We start from the raw sequence: 20,248 nt of genomic DNA, 5'->3' as shown, positions 1-20,248 counted from the left end.
GCGGTACTGGCGTGCAGATACCAGCCTTCGTCATCAATGAACAGCTATCAGCATGGGTGCATGAATCAGGTGGCTGCTGCGGAGGCCCATACGCAGCAAAGCTCGTTGAAAGGTCATTGACGAGACGCTGTTGGCGGCCCCTGTGGTTCATCTGTGTCATCAATTGTTCAACAGCTTCCAGTACGCATCCCATCTACGTTCGGAACGATCTTTCAGTCACCCTCCCTCCCCGTGTGAAGGGCTTCCATCTTTTGTTTACATCGTCCACCCTTCCAAACGCCATAGAGGTACAGCACTCAGACGTTCACTGGCGGACGGTTTGGGTTGCATGCACGCACCCTTTCTACCGTCGAATGTATCTGCACTCTGGCATCATCTTACATACCCCATGGCGTTCAGAGCCATTTGAACCATTTTCCTGAACTTCTTCCCCAGTAGTCCATATACAGTTCTCGACTTCTGGAATCGGGTTGTGATCGCGCACAGTACGCTCGTGCCATCACCGACAAACCTTCGAAGTATATCTCCAAAATGTCTTTCTTGAATCCCCTCCCACCCCCCACCCCCCAAAGTTACGGTATGCCCCTTCTCCTCATTTCATGAGGCATCCGTGATCATCGCCCGCAGTACCGTACACTGACACGTACGACCTAACGAATGGATATAATATGAACAAAGGAAATAAACCTTGTTTCATGTTAATTGTGATCTCTTATCGCTCATTCTTAACACCGTTAAGGATCGGAGCTCTATCGATTGCCCGTTTTAGTTATTTTGAAGTAGTTTCCTTAGGTAGAGAGAGGGTGGAGGGGACGAGATTTAGGTGTACGCAATATCTGAAGAGAGATCAGTTTATTCTTGTTTGGTAGGGTCACAAGTGGTGGTGTCCATTAGGGTTAGTACTACTCTTTTTTTATTTTCTTTTATTAGATACCCTTAATGCCCCAATAAAAAAGGTGGGTAGCGCGGCTGACTGCCATGTGGGGGACCTGTGTTCGATTCCCGGCTGGGTCGGAGACTTTATCCGCTTTGGGACTGGGTGTTGTGTTGTCCTCATCACCATTTCATCATCGACACGCAAAGCGCTGAAGTGGTGTCAAATAAAACGACTTGGTCTAGCCGACCGAACAATCCCATACCGGGTCTCCCTGCCAAAAATGCCACACTATCATTTCATTTCATTTCGCCTATGGCTCGTGGTGCACTACATTTACCTCGGCGCCCATTTTGGATAACTCCATTCTGCCGTGCACGATATACTTTAACCACAGCGGCAAGCGAACACTTTACAAACTTAACCGTTTGGGTAATGCTTACACACTTGGCCCGAAAGCCAATGATCATGCGGGTTTGGACGTCAGATAAATCGCTCCGTTGCCGCATTACGACAACTTTGTACAGTTTCCACGTCTTCCGGACACGCTTTATATACCCTCAACTGATAGTGCTGCCATCTGCCCTCTGTGAGTAGTTATTGCACGTTGACGTCGAACATAGGCGGTGGTCACATTAATGTGACTTTCCTGTGTTTTTATTCCTAGCTGGTTTGATGTTAACTCCGGCACCCTATCACACCTCGACTGGTCCGATAAATCATCTGATCGTAATTCTATTGAAAATGTTCGGAAGTATTTTGGAAAGCGTGTGAAACGTAGCAGTCAACATATCGGAAATTTGGAAGCAGACCAGCTTCAGTTGGATGTGGCCATTATCAAGCCTATAGTGGTGTTACACGGTATTACGGAGTGGGATCAGGGCTGTCTACCTGTGGTTGATGCTATCCAGGCCTTTGAGAGGTAGACTATCCTGATACACTTTGCAGATCCGGAACTGTAGGTAACAGAACTACTAATTGGTTGATCCAAATCACTCTGTATTACTGTGTTAGCGAAAGAGTGTAGTGTACAAAGCACCTCCCTGCAGCGGTCTGATTGCCCTCAGAAAAATTCCACTGTGCAGAAAATATACAACGCCAACAACCTCCATCTAATCTAATTACTGGTCTTAGCAACAACCTTGCCATTTTCAGTAAAAAAAAATTCTTGCCACATTATTTCAAAGAAAGTTAGACAGTCCAGTCAGAATAAAATACTTGGCTCTTTGTATCCACCTTTAAATACCCCAATTCCACCAGCATCTCCTCCAGCTACTCTCTTCCTGATATGACACAAAACTACTGCCACGGATAACGACCATTTGGGCTAAATCAATGAACCCTCAAATATTAAAGTCATAAGCGTATCCATCATCAACCACCGTAAGCAAGTGTGAATGCTCCATGCAACAGGATATTTTCCGGTCGCCATACTTCACTCAGACTTATAAATCCGAGAAAAATACCCCCACTTTTTTAAAGCTGCTCTGCAGTTCCAAACAACTTCAAAATTCTGATTCTCGAAATTTGTCCGACGAACTGAGTATTCCATGATGTTACGCGATTGTATGCGGATAACGTCGACATCTTGCCACGAAATTTCGGCTGACAACCATTCAGCCACCTTCAGGTGAGCTTTACAGTGAGGTCTTTCGTGCACGTCGCTAACCTTACACCAAAACTTGGCGAGGAGGAGCATGCGTTATCGGTTACTACTGCATGACAGCCCTCCTTCGATTTTAGCGCCTCTGTCGGATAATGCTCCGTCTGCGACGCTCAGGGGAATGCGATAACCATGATATTGGATACACGCCCTCTGTCGAATTAGAGGCCCGCGGAGTTAAAATTCACAGGCCAAAACAGTAAAAGTAAGTGCCGCTAGACGTATCGTTATGCGTAGAGTTTTATATTTCTGAAGATATTAAAAGAACCACCGAGTTCCATGCCTTATCAAGTCGAAAGCCGCCTTCCAGTGAAACATATTTCCACAGATTCTTTGGTAATAGAATCCCAAAAGGATGTCGTCGTGGCCAAGATTTTCTTGGTAGAATAATTGGTAGAGTGTACCGACGGATACAATTCTCAGCTATGGCTGATCTATTATGCTGTGAAATGTGAGTATGGTGATCTTGTTCCACGCACCTTTCCTGAATTCTGTGTCTCGTCCGACAACTGCAGGCTTTACCACATTGGCTTGGTATTTTGTAGAGTCCAGGTCTTTGTCAGTGGCCAGAATATTACTTTAATATAATGTTTCTTACGATGCGACAGATCTAGCTAGAATTAATTTCATTATTTTGGCCTATGAATTTTAACCCTGTAGGCCCACAATGCGACACGGGGCGTGCATGCAAAGCCCTATCGCCGCCAAGTATGCTCCTGCTCGTCTCCCAAGGGTACTGTCCAACCTGAGACGTTGAAGCATGTCCTGAATTTTTGTATAGAGGAAGAACAGAACGAAAGAAACACATTGTCAAAATTTTAGCTGTCAAAACTCACTGGAAGTATTTTTTTTAAATGTTGAAAATCGCCGTATCACAGCTTACCTGGGTGCTGGAGGAATGTGCACCCCTGCCGTAGCTGCGGCAGACGGAGCATGTTCAACACGACGGACGCATAGCCTTGGTTGACGGCAAATTGCCAAACAGATAACACTGAACAACGCGAAAGCAATTCGTAAAGTGAATTTCTGTTTCCGTTGATAGTTTCTCTGACACAATTGTTCGCAATTTCTATTCGCTCAAAATTTGCAACTCATTTAACATCCGTAATAACTGGCAGTTGCCTTTGCAGTATCGCCAGGTATTAACAATAGAGATAAAACTGAATTAATTTTCTTTGTGTTTTCTTCGTGTATGCTAGCTAATAGCATTTGCCTTTGCGTAGGTTGCGGAGTTTCACAGTAATGTGGAATCCAGCTGATGTTTTGAACCTTGCAGAGATGAAATGTGAAGAACGTGGTATGCAATCGAAATCATCTACTTCTCCTAAAGAATTTCTTACGTGTTATTCATTCCTTAATTTCTTGGAAATTCATTGAATGATGTCGACGTATCGATAGAAATTATGGAAACATAAGAAGAAACAGGAAATAACTGACAATTCTGTGAATTCTAATTCGAACAGTGACTGTTGTGCTAATTAAAGTCCAGAACAAAAACACAGAATTTTCCTAGCCCGAAGAAAACATGTACGATTATAACTTTCACTGCCAAAAGAAAGGCTACAAATTTTTTGGTTAAACGAAGAAGGGAGAAATTGTTTGAAGTTAAGCAGTGTGCAAAGCCGGCTACGTTTAGTAAAATCTGAACGTGAGTTGTGCAAATGGAACAAAGATTTACACAAAATACGAAATGCATGCCAAAATGAAATTCACAAAACTGTAAAAGAAAAACTGTTTGAAAAATTTAGAACTGTTAGTGAGAGTCAATGCACCGTTACCCAGGGACATCTAATTGTCTGGGTCCTCTGAATTGCGAATAAGATTAACATTACTGTTTTCAGGCTTCTTCGACATAATTAAACAGATTCAGGAAATTATACGAAAAAAGAAGTCGGTAAAATACAAATTTTACTTCAGGTAATTGTGGAGAGGAAATGGATTTAACAGGCAATACTACAGAGTAATCTGTAGCTGACATAAAGGCGAAGCTTCTTGTTTACCCCCTAAAATGCTTCGTATAAAGCCAGCCAGTCAGTTTGCGTGCAAGTACTGCGTACAGACACTTCTTAATAAGTTTGAGAGAAAGAAAGACAAAGTAGTTTGTGCAGTTGATGACTGCAATGACAATCTTGTAGTCTACCTAGAAAAATTTGGAAAAACAGAGGGGAATAATTTTCAGTATTAAATCCGAAACGTCTTCCTAGCATTTGTAACAAATAAATCATTGCTTTTGTTTTACTTTTCATCTAGACATAACATTACATCTCTCTCTGGGAGAACTACGAAAAGATTCGGCCTCTCGGCAAAGAGTTGTTTCGACACTGTAAAGCAGTTTTCAGATAATTGTCGGACAATATAATTTCTGATAGCTCTTTGTCATTTCAAGTTTATCAGCGGAATACTATTGTCAAACTTCAGTCGTTTTGCAATGTCTGTCTGATTCACCAAGTTTTACAAAGTTAGTCAAGTATGGCTGGTACACAGCACAATAAGCAGAACAACGGCCACAACCATTTCTTACTCCATTCTAATTCTGTCTAAATAAAACTAGTAATTACTGTGACGTGCTTAAATGCATTAATTTGTCCTTTATCAGGTGTGCCTGGTTTAAAGGAAATGTTTGTTTTCCTCATCCAACAGCCACTTCATATTTTTTAGATGACTACCGGAAATAATCAAAAGGACTATTTCATAGCGAGTAAAATATACATTATTCAAAAATCGTCATAAGAACTATGCTTCAGAAATTGTTATAAAGTATTTCATGTCAACATAGTAAAGTCTCAATTCATAGAAGTCGTCTGTAATGTAACATCATATGCTGCCTTGATTTTCTTTCCTCTGCTAGTCACTTGGGTAGCAATTACATCTGCAACAGGTTAGGTGACGCTATGACATCTACATCTACATCTACATCTACGTGATTACTCTGCTATTCACAAGAAAGTGCCTGGCAGAGGGTTCAATGAACCACCTTCAAGCTGTCTCTCTACCGTTCCACTCTCGAACGGCATGCGGGAAATACGAGTACTTAAATTTTTCTGTGCGAGCCCTGATTTCTCTTATTTTATCGTGAGGATCATTTCTCCCTATGTAGGTGGGTGCCAACAGATGTTTTCGCAATCGGAAGAGAAAACTGGTGATTGAAATTTCATGAGAAGATCCCGTCACAACGAAAAATGCCTTTGTTTTAATGATTTCCACTCCAATTCACGTATCATGTCTGTGACTTCGCGATAATACAAAACGAGTTGCCCTTATTTGTAATTTTTCGATGTCATCTGTCAGTCTTACCTGATGCGGATCCCACACCGCACAGCAATACTCCAGAATAGGGCGGACAATCGTGGTGTAAGCAGTCTCTTTAGTATACCTGTTGCACCCTCTAAGTGTTCTGCCAATGAACTTCAAGTTACTCAAAAAAAAATTAATGATTTGAGACATTTTTGGTATGGTTTAAGTACTTAAAGTTCGCGTTTGTGGCGCTACGATCTCTTGTCACGGTTGCGTCTACTTATTCGCCTATTTGCGCGCTAGGCGGGAAGGGCTGTACAAACCGCTGTTTTAAGCTGTTCTTCGTGGGGCAAAAATGAGCAACTTAAGAAAAAGGAAAAAAACTTGCAATGCGTCTTAGCGACTAAAATTTTGAGAGCTCATTTCTTTTGGGGAATTCTTCCTGCATGAAAAATTTCATGTCACGTTTCGACATGTCGGATTGGACCATTCCTTTGTCAGATGGAGCAATATTCGACAGAGGGTGCGAAACTTGACGGAGGGCAGTCATGCAGCGGCAATTAATGGCATGCGCAACTTATGGCAGCTGCCTCCGTGCTACTTTCGGTATCAACTTAGCGACGTGTACCTACAATTTCCTCTGTAAAATTCACATGAAAGTTTTTGAACTGTTGTCAGCGGAAATTTCGGCAAGATTTCGACCTCATTAATCTGCAATACCGACTTCCAGATTTTCCAGCGGATGTTTGATCTTGTCGCAGTCACTAATGTGATTTTTCGCAAAGCATGTAAGACCCATACAATTACTACAACTACATTTTATGATTACTGTGCAGTTAATACTTAATTGCTTCGTAGAGATTCACAGAACAACTTTCAGGCTATTTCTAGACCGTTTCACTCTCGCATAGCACGTGGGAAAAATAAACACCTACGTCGTTCCGCGCAAGCTCAGATTTCTCATATTTTATTACAATGATCACTTCTCCCTATGCAGGTGGGAGTCACCAAAATATTTTCACATAGTTTGTGATAGAAATTACGTGAAAATATCTCGGACCAAAGAAAAACGTCTTTTTTTCCTACCATTGGTCTCTCCGATTCCAACCCCGCCCCTCCCCCACTGCATCATCCAACAGCACAGCAACTCATACTGTATGTCCCATTATCTTTCCAGCCATGAAACATTTTCTGGGGACAGTCCACAGTTTTCATGCTTCGTTCTCAATTCCTTTAAAACTGATTGAGAACAATAAATGTCCCCCTTTTCTTATTCTTTGTCCTCAGTTTTTGAAATTTCCTAAAACAATCGAAATAGGTAGAATGTGCTGATCATTATAAACTAGAACATGGATGACTATACCAGTACAACCTAATTTGGCATCAATTACTTATTCCATATATACATTTTGACATCGCAGTCCACGGAGAGCAGCGACCTGATTCTATATTTAAAAATGAACAGTCGAGATCACAATAATATTTCTTTATTAACCGGTTTCGGTTTACGTACAAGCCATCTTCAGAATTTTTTTTGAAAAATCTGAGAAGCCACCAGCACCAGCCATACGGGACCAAAAAGAAATCGAGATGGCTTGTACATATGCCGAAACCGGTTAATAAAAAAATATTAATGCGATCTCGACTGATCATTCTTAAATTATTTTGTTTAACTGCAAGAAAATGGACTAATGAAGATGAGGACCATTTTCCGGTGCGAATGAATTTTTACTTGAATTCAGAAATTATACCACACTGATGGGGGACATGCCGAAGCATCAGACTAGGACAGCTGTATAATCGTGGTGTTATTTCGTTTCTATTTATCTCATCTTTTTCAGCATCCACTTTCTTGTGAGTAAATAAATAAATGACGCCTTATGTACATTTTCTTTAGGGAATTCTGTGACTTTTATTACCACCACGGTGCAGCAAAGGTCTAAGAGATTGGCTTCTGATCATTCGTCTTACATGGGTCCGGGTTCGAATCCCGGTGAGACATGGATCTTGTGTTTGTCTAAAGGCACTGGTTCTTTCCCTTCCCTGGAGTCAGTGGCCCTAAATTAGGGACGGCGACTGCTTATAGCCCATTGAATTGCTCACGGTGGTCGTTACACCCTAACTGAAAAAAAGTTCTGTTAAGTACATTTTTTTCCATTAAGCTGTTTCTAGAAGCGAAGGTACTGGATTTGGAATATTACTTCTTTTGTACAGTAAATTTCTGGTTTCACATTTTTTTCTCTTGTGCAGAATCGAGGTCATGTTGAATCAAGGTCATGTCTGTTACCGTTTCGTACTAAGTAGCGGCTGCTTTAGTTTTGAGGTAGTTAGAGGCAATGTGTTTACTTTCGTCAAAGTAAGTAAAAAACTTATTAAGTAACTGTTCCATATGCTTTTGGAAACAATTTGGTGTCTTAATTTTTTCTCTTGTTAATTTTTTCTCCTTATTTGCTAAATGTTTTCACTGTTTGATTTGAAATTAACTTTTTCCACTCTTTGCCTCCCATTAAATTTTGCTGATGTAGACGGCCACAGCTGGCCGCGGTGGTCTAGCAGTTCTAGGCGCGCGGTCCGGAACCGCGCGACTGCTACGGTCGCAGGTTCGAATCCTGCCTCGGGCATGGATGTGTGTGATGTCCTTAGGTTAGTTAGGTTTAAGTAGTTCTAAGTTCTAGGGGACTGATGACCACAGATGTTAAGTCCCATAGTGCTCAGAGCCATTTGAACCGTTTTGTAGACGGCCACCTTGTCTTGCCTCATGGTAGAAACGGCCCTTGCCACCCCAACTTTTGAAACGGCGCGGTCGACTTCCTTCCCCATGCTTCCCTAACTCGCTGGGACAGATGATCTCCCTGTTTGGTCCTCACCCGAAATAAACCAACTAACCAACCACCCCAACTCGTGTACCATATTCGTTACACTATCTCTCCCACTTGGCGATAATCCAAAACCAACCGCCCTTCTCTGAACTTTATCGATTCTCTCCGTCAATGCTATCTGGTAAGGATACCATACCACGCGGCAACATTTCAGAAGAGGACGAACAAGAGTTCTTCAGTGTCTTTCGTAGATGTGTCGCATCTTCTAAGTGTTTTGCCAGTAAAACGCAATCTTTGGTTCCCCATCTCGATAATATTTTCTACGTGATGTTTTTAATTTAAGATGTCCACAAGTGTAATCTATAGATAGTTAGTGGAACTGACAAGCTTTAAATTTGTCTCATTTATCACGTAAGCAAAATTTATCGGGCAGTGTTTCATTACTCAGAATCAACTGACACGTTTATCGTAATGCAAGAAGCTTGTCAATTTCATTCTGAAATTCGCTTTGGTCTTCTAATCACTTTACTAGAACGTAGACTACAGCATCATCTATTACAGTTCCTTGGGGAACGCCAGATCTCACTTCTGTTTCACTTGATGACTTCCCGGTGATTACTACGAACTGTTGCGTTTTTGATAGGGAGTCACGAATCAGTTTGCCCCTTTTGAAGATCCAGAAAAATGGAATGAACTTGAGTTTCCCTGTTAAGACACTCATTACTTCATGTGAATAAAGAGCCCGTTGTGTTTCACAAAAAGAATATTTTCTGAATCCATGTTGGCTATGCGTCAAAAATTGGTTCAAATGGCTCTGAGCATTATGGGACTCAACATCTGAGGTAATCAGTCCCCTAGAACTTATAAATACTTAAACGTAACTAACCTAAGGACATCACACACATCCATGCCCGAGGCAGGATTCGAACCTGCGACCGTAGGCTATGCGTCAATAGATCGTTTTCTTCGAGATATTTCATGATGTTACAACACCTTACATGTTTCAATATCCTACTGTAAACCGACGTCAGTGGTAAGGATCTATAATTCAGCGGATTATTTCTGTTTTCTTTCTTGTGTATGAGTGAGTCCTGTACAACTTTCCAGTCTTCAGGTACGGATCTTACGACAAGTGAATGGTCCTATATGGAACCATACCATCAGCGTTCTTCGAAAGGAACCTGGTTGGTATATCAACTGGACGGGAAGACTTGCCTTTATTAAGTGGCTTAAGTTGCTTCTCCACACCGAGAGTGTCTACTTGCAAGTTACTCATGATAGCTGTTGTTCTTGACAGGAATTATCTAATACTTACAGCAGTTGTTTTTGGTGAAGGAATTTAGGAAAATCGTCTTCAGTGGCTCCTCTCTAGCGGCGTCGTCACCGATAAGAGTATCATTACTATCACCCAATGAAGTTATTGAATGTGTCTCGCCAGTAGTATCCTTTGCATACGACCAGAATCTCTTTCAATTTTCTCCCAGATTCTGAGACTGTGTCTTTGTGGTAACTATTAAAAGTATCTTGCATTCAAGTGTGCGCTAAATTTCGAGTGGTATAGAAGAGCGCTCATCTTGGAGAGTTTGCGTCCTTTTGAATCGAACATACTTTTTTCGTCGCTTGTGCAACAATATTCTGACCTCTTCTGTATGCCATGGGAGATGTTTTAAATAAATATGTTTTGTGTTTAATTTTGATGTATCTCGGTATTACGGTATTCAGTCTCGCTACAACGGCCTTGTGGTTACTAACAGCTGTAGCCATAATGACGCTCTCTATTTGCTCTGGTTTGTTTGTTGTTAAGAGAGCTAGTATGTTATCGCAAACAATTACACTGCATGTAGGCTTCTGAGCTTAATGCTCAAAATAATTTTCAAAAATTGTTCAAATGGCTCTAAACACTGTGGACTTAACATCTGAGGTCATCAGTCCCCTAGACTTAGAACCACTTAAACCTAACTAACCTAAGGACATCACACAGATCCATGCCCTAGGCAGGATTCGATCCTGCGGCCGTAGCAACAGCGCGGTTCCGGATTGAAGCGCCTACAACCGCTCGGCCACAGAGGCCGGCAATAATTGTCAGAGAAAGCATTTAGTACAACTATTTCAGTCGATGTTTTATGCTTACCACCGACTTTAAACATGTATTTTAGCCAAAATATCGAGGGTAGACTGACGTCGCCACCAACTATATCTGGATGAGACAGTACCTATTCGAAATTAAAGTTTTCCCTGGATCTATATGGAATAAAAAGCGGACCAAACGATTACTCCCCTGCCCAGATCTTTCTATAAGCTAGGAGAAGGTGCGTCACAAGGTGTCAATGGAATCTCCACACTTTTCATTCCTGACGCCCTCCACACACCAGTCAAATTTTGTGGCAGCATTCAGTACAGATATTCCGTTTACGTAAATATTAGTGAACGATGACATTAACATTGTCCTTACTAATCCCCAATCCAGTGATAGATATTTCAAAGACAATCGTGAACTTTGTACCAGCCTTTTTTGAACTCATCGTTCATATCTTTCTTTTTACCCATCTTCTATTCCCTACATTTGCAGTAACGTGGTATGCGAATCCGTCACCGATTTTCTCAAATTGTGACAAGATCATTGTACTATGGTACGTATCTTTGACCGACTTCGTGTTATTGGCTGCGACCGATGTATCTGGGTAAGTTCAAATGGTTCAAATGGCTCTAAGCACTATGGGACTTATCATCTGAGGTCATCAGTCCTCTAGAACTTAGAACTACTTAAACCTAACTAACCTAAGGACATCACACACATCCATGCCCAAGGCAGGATTCGAATCTGCGACCGTAGCGGTCGCGCGGTTCCAGACTGTAGCGCCTAGAACCGTATCTGGGTAAGTGTTTCGACGCTAAGCGACTCTGCTCGATGTCTCTTAGAGTGCACATGTATGTGCAGATTCAGAGTACACATTGCCATTTGGATGTCTGTCTATTCCGTGACCTGTTTAGTTGCATGCTGAATATGTGCTTCGTTAATTAGACCTCTTTGTCATACGTTTCTGCTATACTCTTTCGTTTAAATTCTTAGTTTAATGTATGCTACCCTGCAACTGTGTCCTCATTTCATTTTGTTTCAGAACGGCGAGGCGTTTGCTGGCCGCGTTGGCCTTCTTTTTGTGGTCTCGGGCACCGCTGGGGGTCTCGTGTGTGGTTTCATTCTGGACAAAACCCACAAATTCAAGTACGTAATCCGTGTCTGTCAGAAAGGTCAAGTAGTGGTCCTTTAAATTCCTCGTCTTATACATTGATATTGGTTTTCTACTGACTATTCGCACATATGAAAAAGGCACGTACGTACTTCACTGCTTATGTTAAAGTAGAGATGAGTGGAGAACGCTCTACCGAAGGACAGAGATAAGGAACTAGACTATAATTGAAATAACAAGTCGCATCGTATATTGAAATAATAGTACACTATTATTTCTGTGCAGTGATCAGCACGGTTTGCCACAGTAAATAGACATAGGCCATACATATACTGGAAAATAAATAAATAGTAATAATGAGGAATGAAGGTTCAGAAATTAAACATTCTTTGCTTTTCTGTTTAATAGGCACACATCCGTTGTCCTGGTCGTGATTCTCCTTGTGAGTATGGTCGCTTTCACGTTCACTTTGTCTCTTGGAAATCATGCAGTCGTGTACGTCGTCTCATTGTGTTTGGGGTAAGTGAAAACTAAAGCAATTATATACATACTTTGTTGGTTAACATAATCATCAGTCACAGTCCGATGTTCTATAGCTCGGTATGGTGTGTAGAGTAAAGAACCACAATCTTGGAAAGGTCCTGATGGTGGCTGTTGATGATTGCCTCTTTTCAAATAGGTATCCTCCCTAGGAATCACGCACATGAATGAAACAACAAGAAACGAAGGGCCTCACAGCGAACGACAGACCTGTTCTCCGTTATGCATGGTTGGCTGGAGAAAATGTATGTCGATGTTTATTGTAACTTGGATGAAAATCTTTCTGGAGAGCTGTTCTTGTGACAGTGGACCAGGATAGTACTAACATTACAACAGGGCCTCCATTAGGTGTCACACACTTCTCATTAGTATAAGTCTTTTTCACCGCCCTGAATATCACCTCTTAGGGGCTGATGTGGCTGCTATTTCACGTATTAGCACCAATACCCACAAATTTTGTATCGTATATTTATTCTTCCGCACACGAAATTTTTTCTCTGTTTTTCCGCTAAAACGCGTTTTAGGCAGGCTAAGGACGAACAGAGTGGTAAATCTTACATCGCCTGTAAGCCCCTAGAAAACAAAGTAAATTGCAGAATTTCAGCACGCGGGCCTACGGAGAAAATAAGTACCATTAAAAAGAGCTATCAAAACCGAACATTTCTGTCTAAAAGGTTTCTTACGATGTTTCGGTGATTTCATCAAAAAATCTTCCTGAAACTGATGATCTGACCAACGTTTAAGAAAATAAAACGACAGTTTATATGATATGTGCTTTTGAATTGTTACAGTGAGGGGAAGAAGTTACGTTATACGTTTCTTTGAATAAACTCTATTTGCAATTTCTAATGTTTATAACATATTGACCTCTTCAATGCTGCTTTGCCCAGATATGCGTTACACGCATATACTGAACACACCTTTTCCTCCTCCTCACTGTGTCCACCTCTTCCTCCCTTTGTCCCTCTCATCCAACCACCTCACTATCTGCTCTTCTCCCACTCTCTCTCTCTCTTCATTTCCTCTTACACCTCTGTTCGTCCATTTCTGTCACCCCCTCCCTCTGACCATATCTTCCTCCCCTCTCCCTCTGACCATATCCTCTTCTCTTTCTATCTCTGCCTCATCCTATTCCTTTTCGATCTTCACAATACTCCTCTACACCTTCCACCTGCCTCATGCATCCATCTCCTCCCCCACTTTCTATCCATTTCCTCATTCTATCGCTTTTTCTATCCTCTCTTCTATCCATCTCAACCTGTTCCCAGCCATACTGATTAGTGCATGTAGCCCCTGCAATAGGCTTCAATAAAACAGGCTGAAACTACTTCGACAATGTGCACGTCATGCACGGCAAGCTACACATCAGAGGCTTGAAAATCATTGCCTCTAACACCAAGGCCACCATCCAAAACAGGTCAATTAAGCAGGCCGATAATACTCGAAAGCAACACACCTGTTATGTAGGGCAGCTTACATGTTGGGGATTGGAAAAACGTCACTTGACCCTGACATATAGGCTGGCCAGAAAAAGCCTGATATGCAGGGCAGCCTATACACTGGGCGCTGGGAAAAACCACATTTCCGCCCATATGTCCGCTCCTATTGGAGCGAGGCGGTTACAAACTCCACAGAGCTGATACTCGTGAGGCCTGATGTTTCTATACCAAATTTGGCTGAAATCAATCTAGGAATCTAGGAGGAGATCCTGGACAGATGCAAATACACACATACTCTCTGCTTTATACCGGGTGATCAAAAAGTCAGTATAAATTTGAAAACTTAATAAACCACAGAATAATGTAGATAGAGAGGTAAAAATACTTGGAATGACATGGGGTTTTATTAGGATGGCGCTCCACCTCATATTGCTAGACACATGAAAGATCTCTTGCACGCGTCGTTTGGTGGTGATCGTGTGCTCAGCTGCCACTTTCGTCATGCTTGGCCTCCCAGGTCCCCAGACCTCAGTCCGCGCGATTATTGAATTTGGGTCTACCTGCAGTCGCAAGTGTATTGTAATCGACTGACATCTCTAGGGATACTGAAAGACAACATCTGACGCCAGTGCCGCACCATAACTCCGGACATGCTTTACAGTGCTGTTCACAACATTATTCCTCGACTAAAGCTATTGTTGAGGAATGATGGTGGACATATTAAGCATTTCCTGTAAAGAACATCATCTTTGCTTTGTCTTACTTTGTTATGCTAATTATTGCTATTCTGATCAGATGAAGCGCCATCTGTCGGACATTTTTTGAACTTTCGTTTTTTTTTTTTGTTCTAATAAAACCACATGTCATTCCAAGCATGTGTGTCAATTTGTACCTCTCTATCTACATTAGTCCGTGATTTATTCAGTTTTCAAATTTATACTGACTTTTTGATCACCCGGTAAATACAGAGTGGACAGAAATAGTTTGAAAAGGTTGTAAGGATGTTCCAGGGTAGGCTGCACTGAGAAAGAAATGTTGAGAAAAAATTCGATACTGCGTTTTACAGGCTATAATACACAATAAGACACACCTTAATTTTTAAGCAACTTTTTTAAAAAGTAACATTTTTGTCATCTTTGGTATTAGCTTGCAAAACCAGACTAAAAAAATTCTTACTTCATAAAACCGAACTGGCGTTTAAGATCACTTAAAATAGTCATCTGAATTTTTTTTTCTTTTTCTTCGTCTTATTCTTCTTCTTCTTCTTCATCATCTTCGTCGTCATCGTTCTCCTCTTGATATATAAGATGGTCTTTACTGCCATCGAAGTAGTTACTAATGCTGTACGTCTTGAAAGGTTTTATCCATTGACAACTTGTTTGATTGTAGGTCGATTTAAAGCTCCCTTTGACCTGAAGTCGTGTTGGGTTGCATCCATCATGCATTATTTCCATTCTTCTCTCATATACAGTTTAAGTGGTTTATTTGTCGCTACTTCAAGAAGTTGCAATTGTGAAGAAAGTCTGCCTGGAGTAACAGCAAACTCTGTATTTCCCTGTCTCAATTTCTCTTTCACAGAATTTTTGAAATAACTACTAAACTGATTTAGTACAAGAAGAGAAGTCTTCTTAAATAAAAAAGCCTATCCTTCTCTCCCACACTCTGTTACTCCATACCAGGCTCGTCCATCCAGCCCTTGCCATATACATGAACAAGACCTAGTGGTATTTTCAGAAGATTTTGGCATAGCTTTGTGCTTGAAAATGATAGTTGGATTAAGTTTAGTACCGTCAGCACAGCACGAAAGGACAACAGTGTAGTGCATTTTTTCACGTCCACTTGTTTTTATAGTTACAGTTTTAGCACCTTTCATAGCAACTGTTCTGTTATTCGCCGCATCAAATGTTTTCGTCCACATTCGCTATTTGGCTTAGTTTCCACAGGTTTACTTTCGATGTTCTATAATAAAGCAATGGGAAGATAATATTTTCTCTTCATACTCTTGTGGCATTTTTAGGTATTTTGGTTTTTATTTGCATGCTAAATCCATGACGCGTTATAAACCTGTAGCACCAACCAACTCCACCCTTAAAGTCTGTTATGTTCTACTGTAGCGTTAACTTACGAGCGTGTATTTGAATAATTTTTGCATTAATCCCAGTGCCATTTTGACGGTGTCCTTGAATCCATTTCAATACGTCAGCTTCTAGTTTAGGCCGTTTTGCATTCAGTCTTCTACTTGCACATTTACTGTTCCTCCTTTTTTTCAGTTCTTCTCTACTAGCCTGCCAATAGAGAATGGTTTTTTGTGTTGGTGGAGGGCCGAAATGCCGCTCAGCTGCTCTGTATCCATGTTCTTCTGCATATGCTCTCACTTTTAATTTATAGTCCGCATAATGTGAATACCTTTTATTATTTTCTGTTACGAAAGTAGATACTAAAAAATATTGTACTGTTACCGAAAATACAAATCACTTTCAATTCAAGTTCATTGGAGTTTTCTGGATGTATGATGACAGGGTGGGAGGGAGGCACTGTTGGGTGCACTGCTGCTGCCAGTTGAAGCCAATGTTGCCAGATAAAGCTATGTTTCACCCGGCATTGAATATATGGTCATTTCTAAGACTGGAATGAATTTTAAGTCAAACACTAGACATTTTTATATTAATTTCAAGAACAAGATGCACCTGAATTTTGGAGGCCATTTTTCGAAGTAAAAATTGCGCCTCACCGCCGGTAAACTACGGCGTTTCTCCGCTTCAGAGTTAATTAGAACTGAAGTTAGCCAATCAAGCCGTTGCACGCGCAAATTTAAGTGGCCCACCATGTACAATTAGTGCCAGTTGTTCTCATAGTGTAGAAGATAGTGCACGAGATTGCTCAGCCTTTGGCTCAGGTTTGACCTTAACTACTATATACCAAGTCCAACTTTTATATCACTCTCTTTCGATTTTAGGAAACCAAAGGAAGAACACGTTTTGCGACACTCTTTCTGGTGGACCACTTGAATTTGAGAGTGTAATAGCCTCACTGGCTAACGTAAATGCTGATTAACTCGGAAATGGCACAACGCATCTACTTTTTTCCCTTAACATTTATTATTCTGCACATCTACTCTAGAGCACCCTTACAAGCTTTTAAGGCTTTTTATGACCACCTTGTATAACAGATTAACCGAACATATCAAATTATTCTGTCTCTGTTTGCTGTAAGACATGTTGAGAATGCTTTCCGGCTTGTTCTAACCACAGACGTGCTTGCATTTGTGCACTTCAAGTACCTCGACTATCATATTTCGCGAATTCTGTTTTTCATGCTATCTCGCGTTGTAGAACACACAATACCAAAAGAAATAACCAAGGGAAATTAAATGTGGCGGTTGTGGTGGCTAAGTCACTGACCTTCCTCTACTAATCCAACAACCAGGAAGAATTTAATTTGAGATACACTTGGTCACAAAGCAAAAATGTGCTAGATACTCATCTTGCTTTAACCATGTTAACAGCCGTGTTGCTAGTACATTTTTTGTCAGTGTATGCTGGAGAAATTCGGAATACCACGCACAACTTGATCGTAAAAAATAAGATCCGTTAACTTTATCATGTATATGCTCGACTAGGTGTTTATGCACCAGATGTACTGGTTGTTTTGAAATACGACAGTTTTCTGCGTCAGACAATTATAAGTGACTCACGCAGAACTGTTTTATTTGTACTTCGCACCAGTTGCAGCACTCATGATGCCCTCCTTTATGGACGAAATATTAACTCATTGTCTTGCTGGCGTAATCGGTGAGGGTTTCCTTCTCACTAAAAATGATCAGTTCTGGATATTTACCTCTCCATTAGATTTGAAAGCGGCTTCATCAGTCCACAATGACAATGGTGACGTCCAGATTTTGATTTAGAAGCCAGATGAAGAAGGTTATTCTTGTCTCGAGATTATCTTCGCTTAATGTTTGATGAATATGGACGTGATACGGTCATAAACAATTAACATCTAGAAGTCTCCAGATGGAAATTATGCTCATATCGAAATCGCGTACTATAGTTCCCGTAGAAAAATGTGGCACCCGATTATTGCAATAAGAATATCTGGCAAGACTAAAACGTCTGCTAACTTGTCTGGCAGAAGTGTGGGACGGTTGCACTGTTGCGAATGCATGCGTCCAATCGCCGAAAAACATATCCTGGCTGATGTGAACAATTTCAGTATCTGTCTGGATTAACCGCCTCTACTTGATGATAATTTTGGCATTATTCTACGAGTACCATAAGCATATTAAATGCCTCTTCCTTAGAGTATATGAAATGATTCTTCCTTAGACCATACGAAATGCCTCTTGGGTAGCATGTGATAACTCAATGAATAACATAACAAGAGGCCTGAGGCGGTGCATAGTCATAGGTCTCTCTAACAGACCTAGGAATGTTTTACGCGAGTAATGATACGAGCATCGAGGAGCTACGAGTTGCGCTGTCTAGTGTCAACAGTTTTCACAGGCTTCGGTTGAGTGGCGTGGCGTAACGGATCGCCAGGTAGAGTTTATTGCTGATATCATAGTAATGGTGCAGAATAAAAAAAAAAGAGAGACAAAATTTGGTGAGTTTTGAGAGCTCTTTCCATCAGTACTAATTTTTCCTACTCCTCATTTAAAACTCTGGAGCTGAGTTCGTTTTCTTCATTTTTCAATGGCTCCCAGGCTTGTAAAATTCACCATTCTATTCGTCCTTATCGGTTTGCCGAAAACACATTTTACTCGAAAAAGATCAGACTACCGTTTCCGAGAAAAAGTGCATATACGCTTGGTGCGAGGCGCCTAATATTTCCATCTCAAAGTACTTTGATCCGTTAAAGACAAATTGCAATATGCTTTCATCTAGGCAAACATTAACCAGGAGCTCATGCAAAAAACAACAATGCGTTTCGCAACTTTGTTAATAACCCAGATACTTTTATGGTACTATGCTATTTCTTGCCACCAGAACATCAGACCTCGACGAACCAATCTGAGTGATACCATTCTTTTGCAGACCTAGCTAGAAATCACTAAGTAAAAATGCACTCAATAAAAGGATTTTTGTGCTGTTGGTATAGCCGTTGAATGTTCCACCACCTGAAGTTTACTCCACTCTCCAAAGAAACTTGCGCAGCAGAGGCAATACGTACGTGATATTTACGGTACTCTCTACGAAAACAAGTGTCGTTGAAATAAGAGATACGTCGTCGGTTGTATGTTTACTTTCGGAGGAATTAAATGGAGTTCAGTGGAACCACTGTCTGCGTAGAGCAGGTTTGTTATAGGGAAAGCTGCTGTTCATTTACAGTATGTTACTTGCAAAATATCGACATAGTCAGATTATTAGTAACCCATAAACCATTTTCAGGAGTACAATGCTACCTACTAACGAAAAGTCTGTCGAAGTGCTCTTAATTCAGGGCACATGTAACCAAAATGCATCAAGAGCAGCAGAACAGTTTCCAGATAGACGTTTTCCAACTCTTTGTTGATTCATTATGGACTGTTTTCCAACTCATCCCACCTTCTTTAATACCATCGTAAAATGTCGTGGGACTGGAAGTTTTGCCCCAAGAAAACGTATACAGAGTAGGACTGGTACCAACGATGCTGCAGAAGAAGCAGTTCTTGCAGCTGCTGTAATAAATCCTTACGCCAGTTCTCTTCAAATACAGAAGGAGGTTGGTATCGGCCAAAGAAGCATTCTGTGTATTTTTCCTGGACATAATATCGTTCCTTTTCATTTTTCCCTACATTAAGAGCTGTATGGCATTGATCTGCAACATCTTTTCTATGTTATCAGTGGATTCTTCAGCAAGACAATAATTTTATGGATAAAATATTGTTTTCTGAAGGGCCTACGTTCACAAATCACAGGAATGAAAATTTGAGAATGGTGTATTACTTGTCAATGGAAAACCCACAGTAGATTCGTTAGGTGTTCAAGTGAAGATGGAACGTGTTGTGTGGCATATCTGACTGCAAGTGATCGGCTCATATTTCGTTGATGGTACGTTGAACAGGGAAAAGTGGACACAGTTCTTGTCATATGCTTTATCCGTGTTATTAGAAAATATGTCCTTCAGAACTCATTACATTATGTGGTCCCACATGATGGATTTCTTCTTCATAATTCTCTAGCAAGAGTTGTATTAAACCGCTTGTTTCTAAATCGGTGGGTGGGAAAATGCAGCCCTGTTCAGAAGTAACCAGCACGATCGCCAGACCTGATCCATTAGATTTCTTCTTCCGGCGTTATGCAAAGCACGTTGTCTACAAGAAAGTTGCAACGACTGTGATGGACATGAGAGAGCGATTATTGCTGCATGTACAGCGATTACTCCAGATATGTTAACAGTATTGAATTCATCAGTGAGCCAATGCACGCGAAAATGTCGTGCTGTTAATTGTTCTTACTTTGAAAGAATCGCCAACAGAAACGTGTTGGTCCTGGCGGTCTATGGGTCAGATA

General features: G+C 41.0%; 1 protein-coding gene across 1 annotated transcript in view; it reads left to right on the top strand.

The window, feature by feature from the left end:
- The window catches only part of LOC126184242 (uncharacterized MFS-type transporter C09D4.1-like), a 181,936-nt gene that overhangs the window by 124,459 nt on the left and 37,229 nt on the right, over positions 1 to 20,248 (top strand). The window contains exons 5-6 of the mRNA XM_049926612.1: positions 11,710 to 11,813; positions 12,187 to 12,297. Coding sequence (XP_049782569.1) covers positions 11,710 to 11,813; positions 12,187 to 12,297 — 215 coding nt within the window. The remainder of the gene's footprint in view (positions 1 to 11,709; positions 11,814 to 12,186; positions 12,298 to 20,248) is intronic.

The sequence above is a fragment of the Schistocerca cancellata genome, chromosome 4, assembly GCF_023864275.1.
Source record: "Schistocerca cancellata isolate TAMUIC-IGC-003103 chromosome 4, iqSchCanc2.1, whole genome shotgun sequence".
NCBI classification, from domain to species: Eukaryota; Metazoa; Arthropoda; class Insecta; order Orthoptera; family Acrididae; genus Schistocerca; species Schistocerca cancellata.
This window is presented reverse-complemented; position numbering and strand designations above follow the sequence as displayed.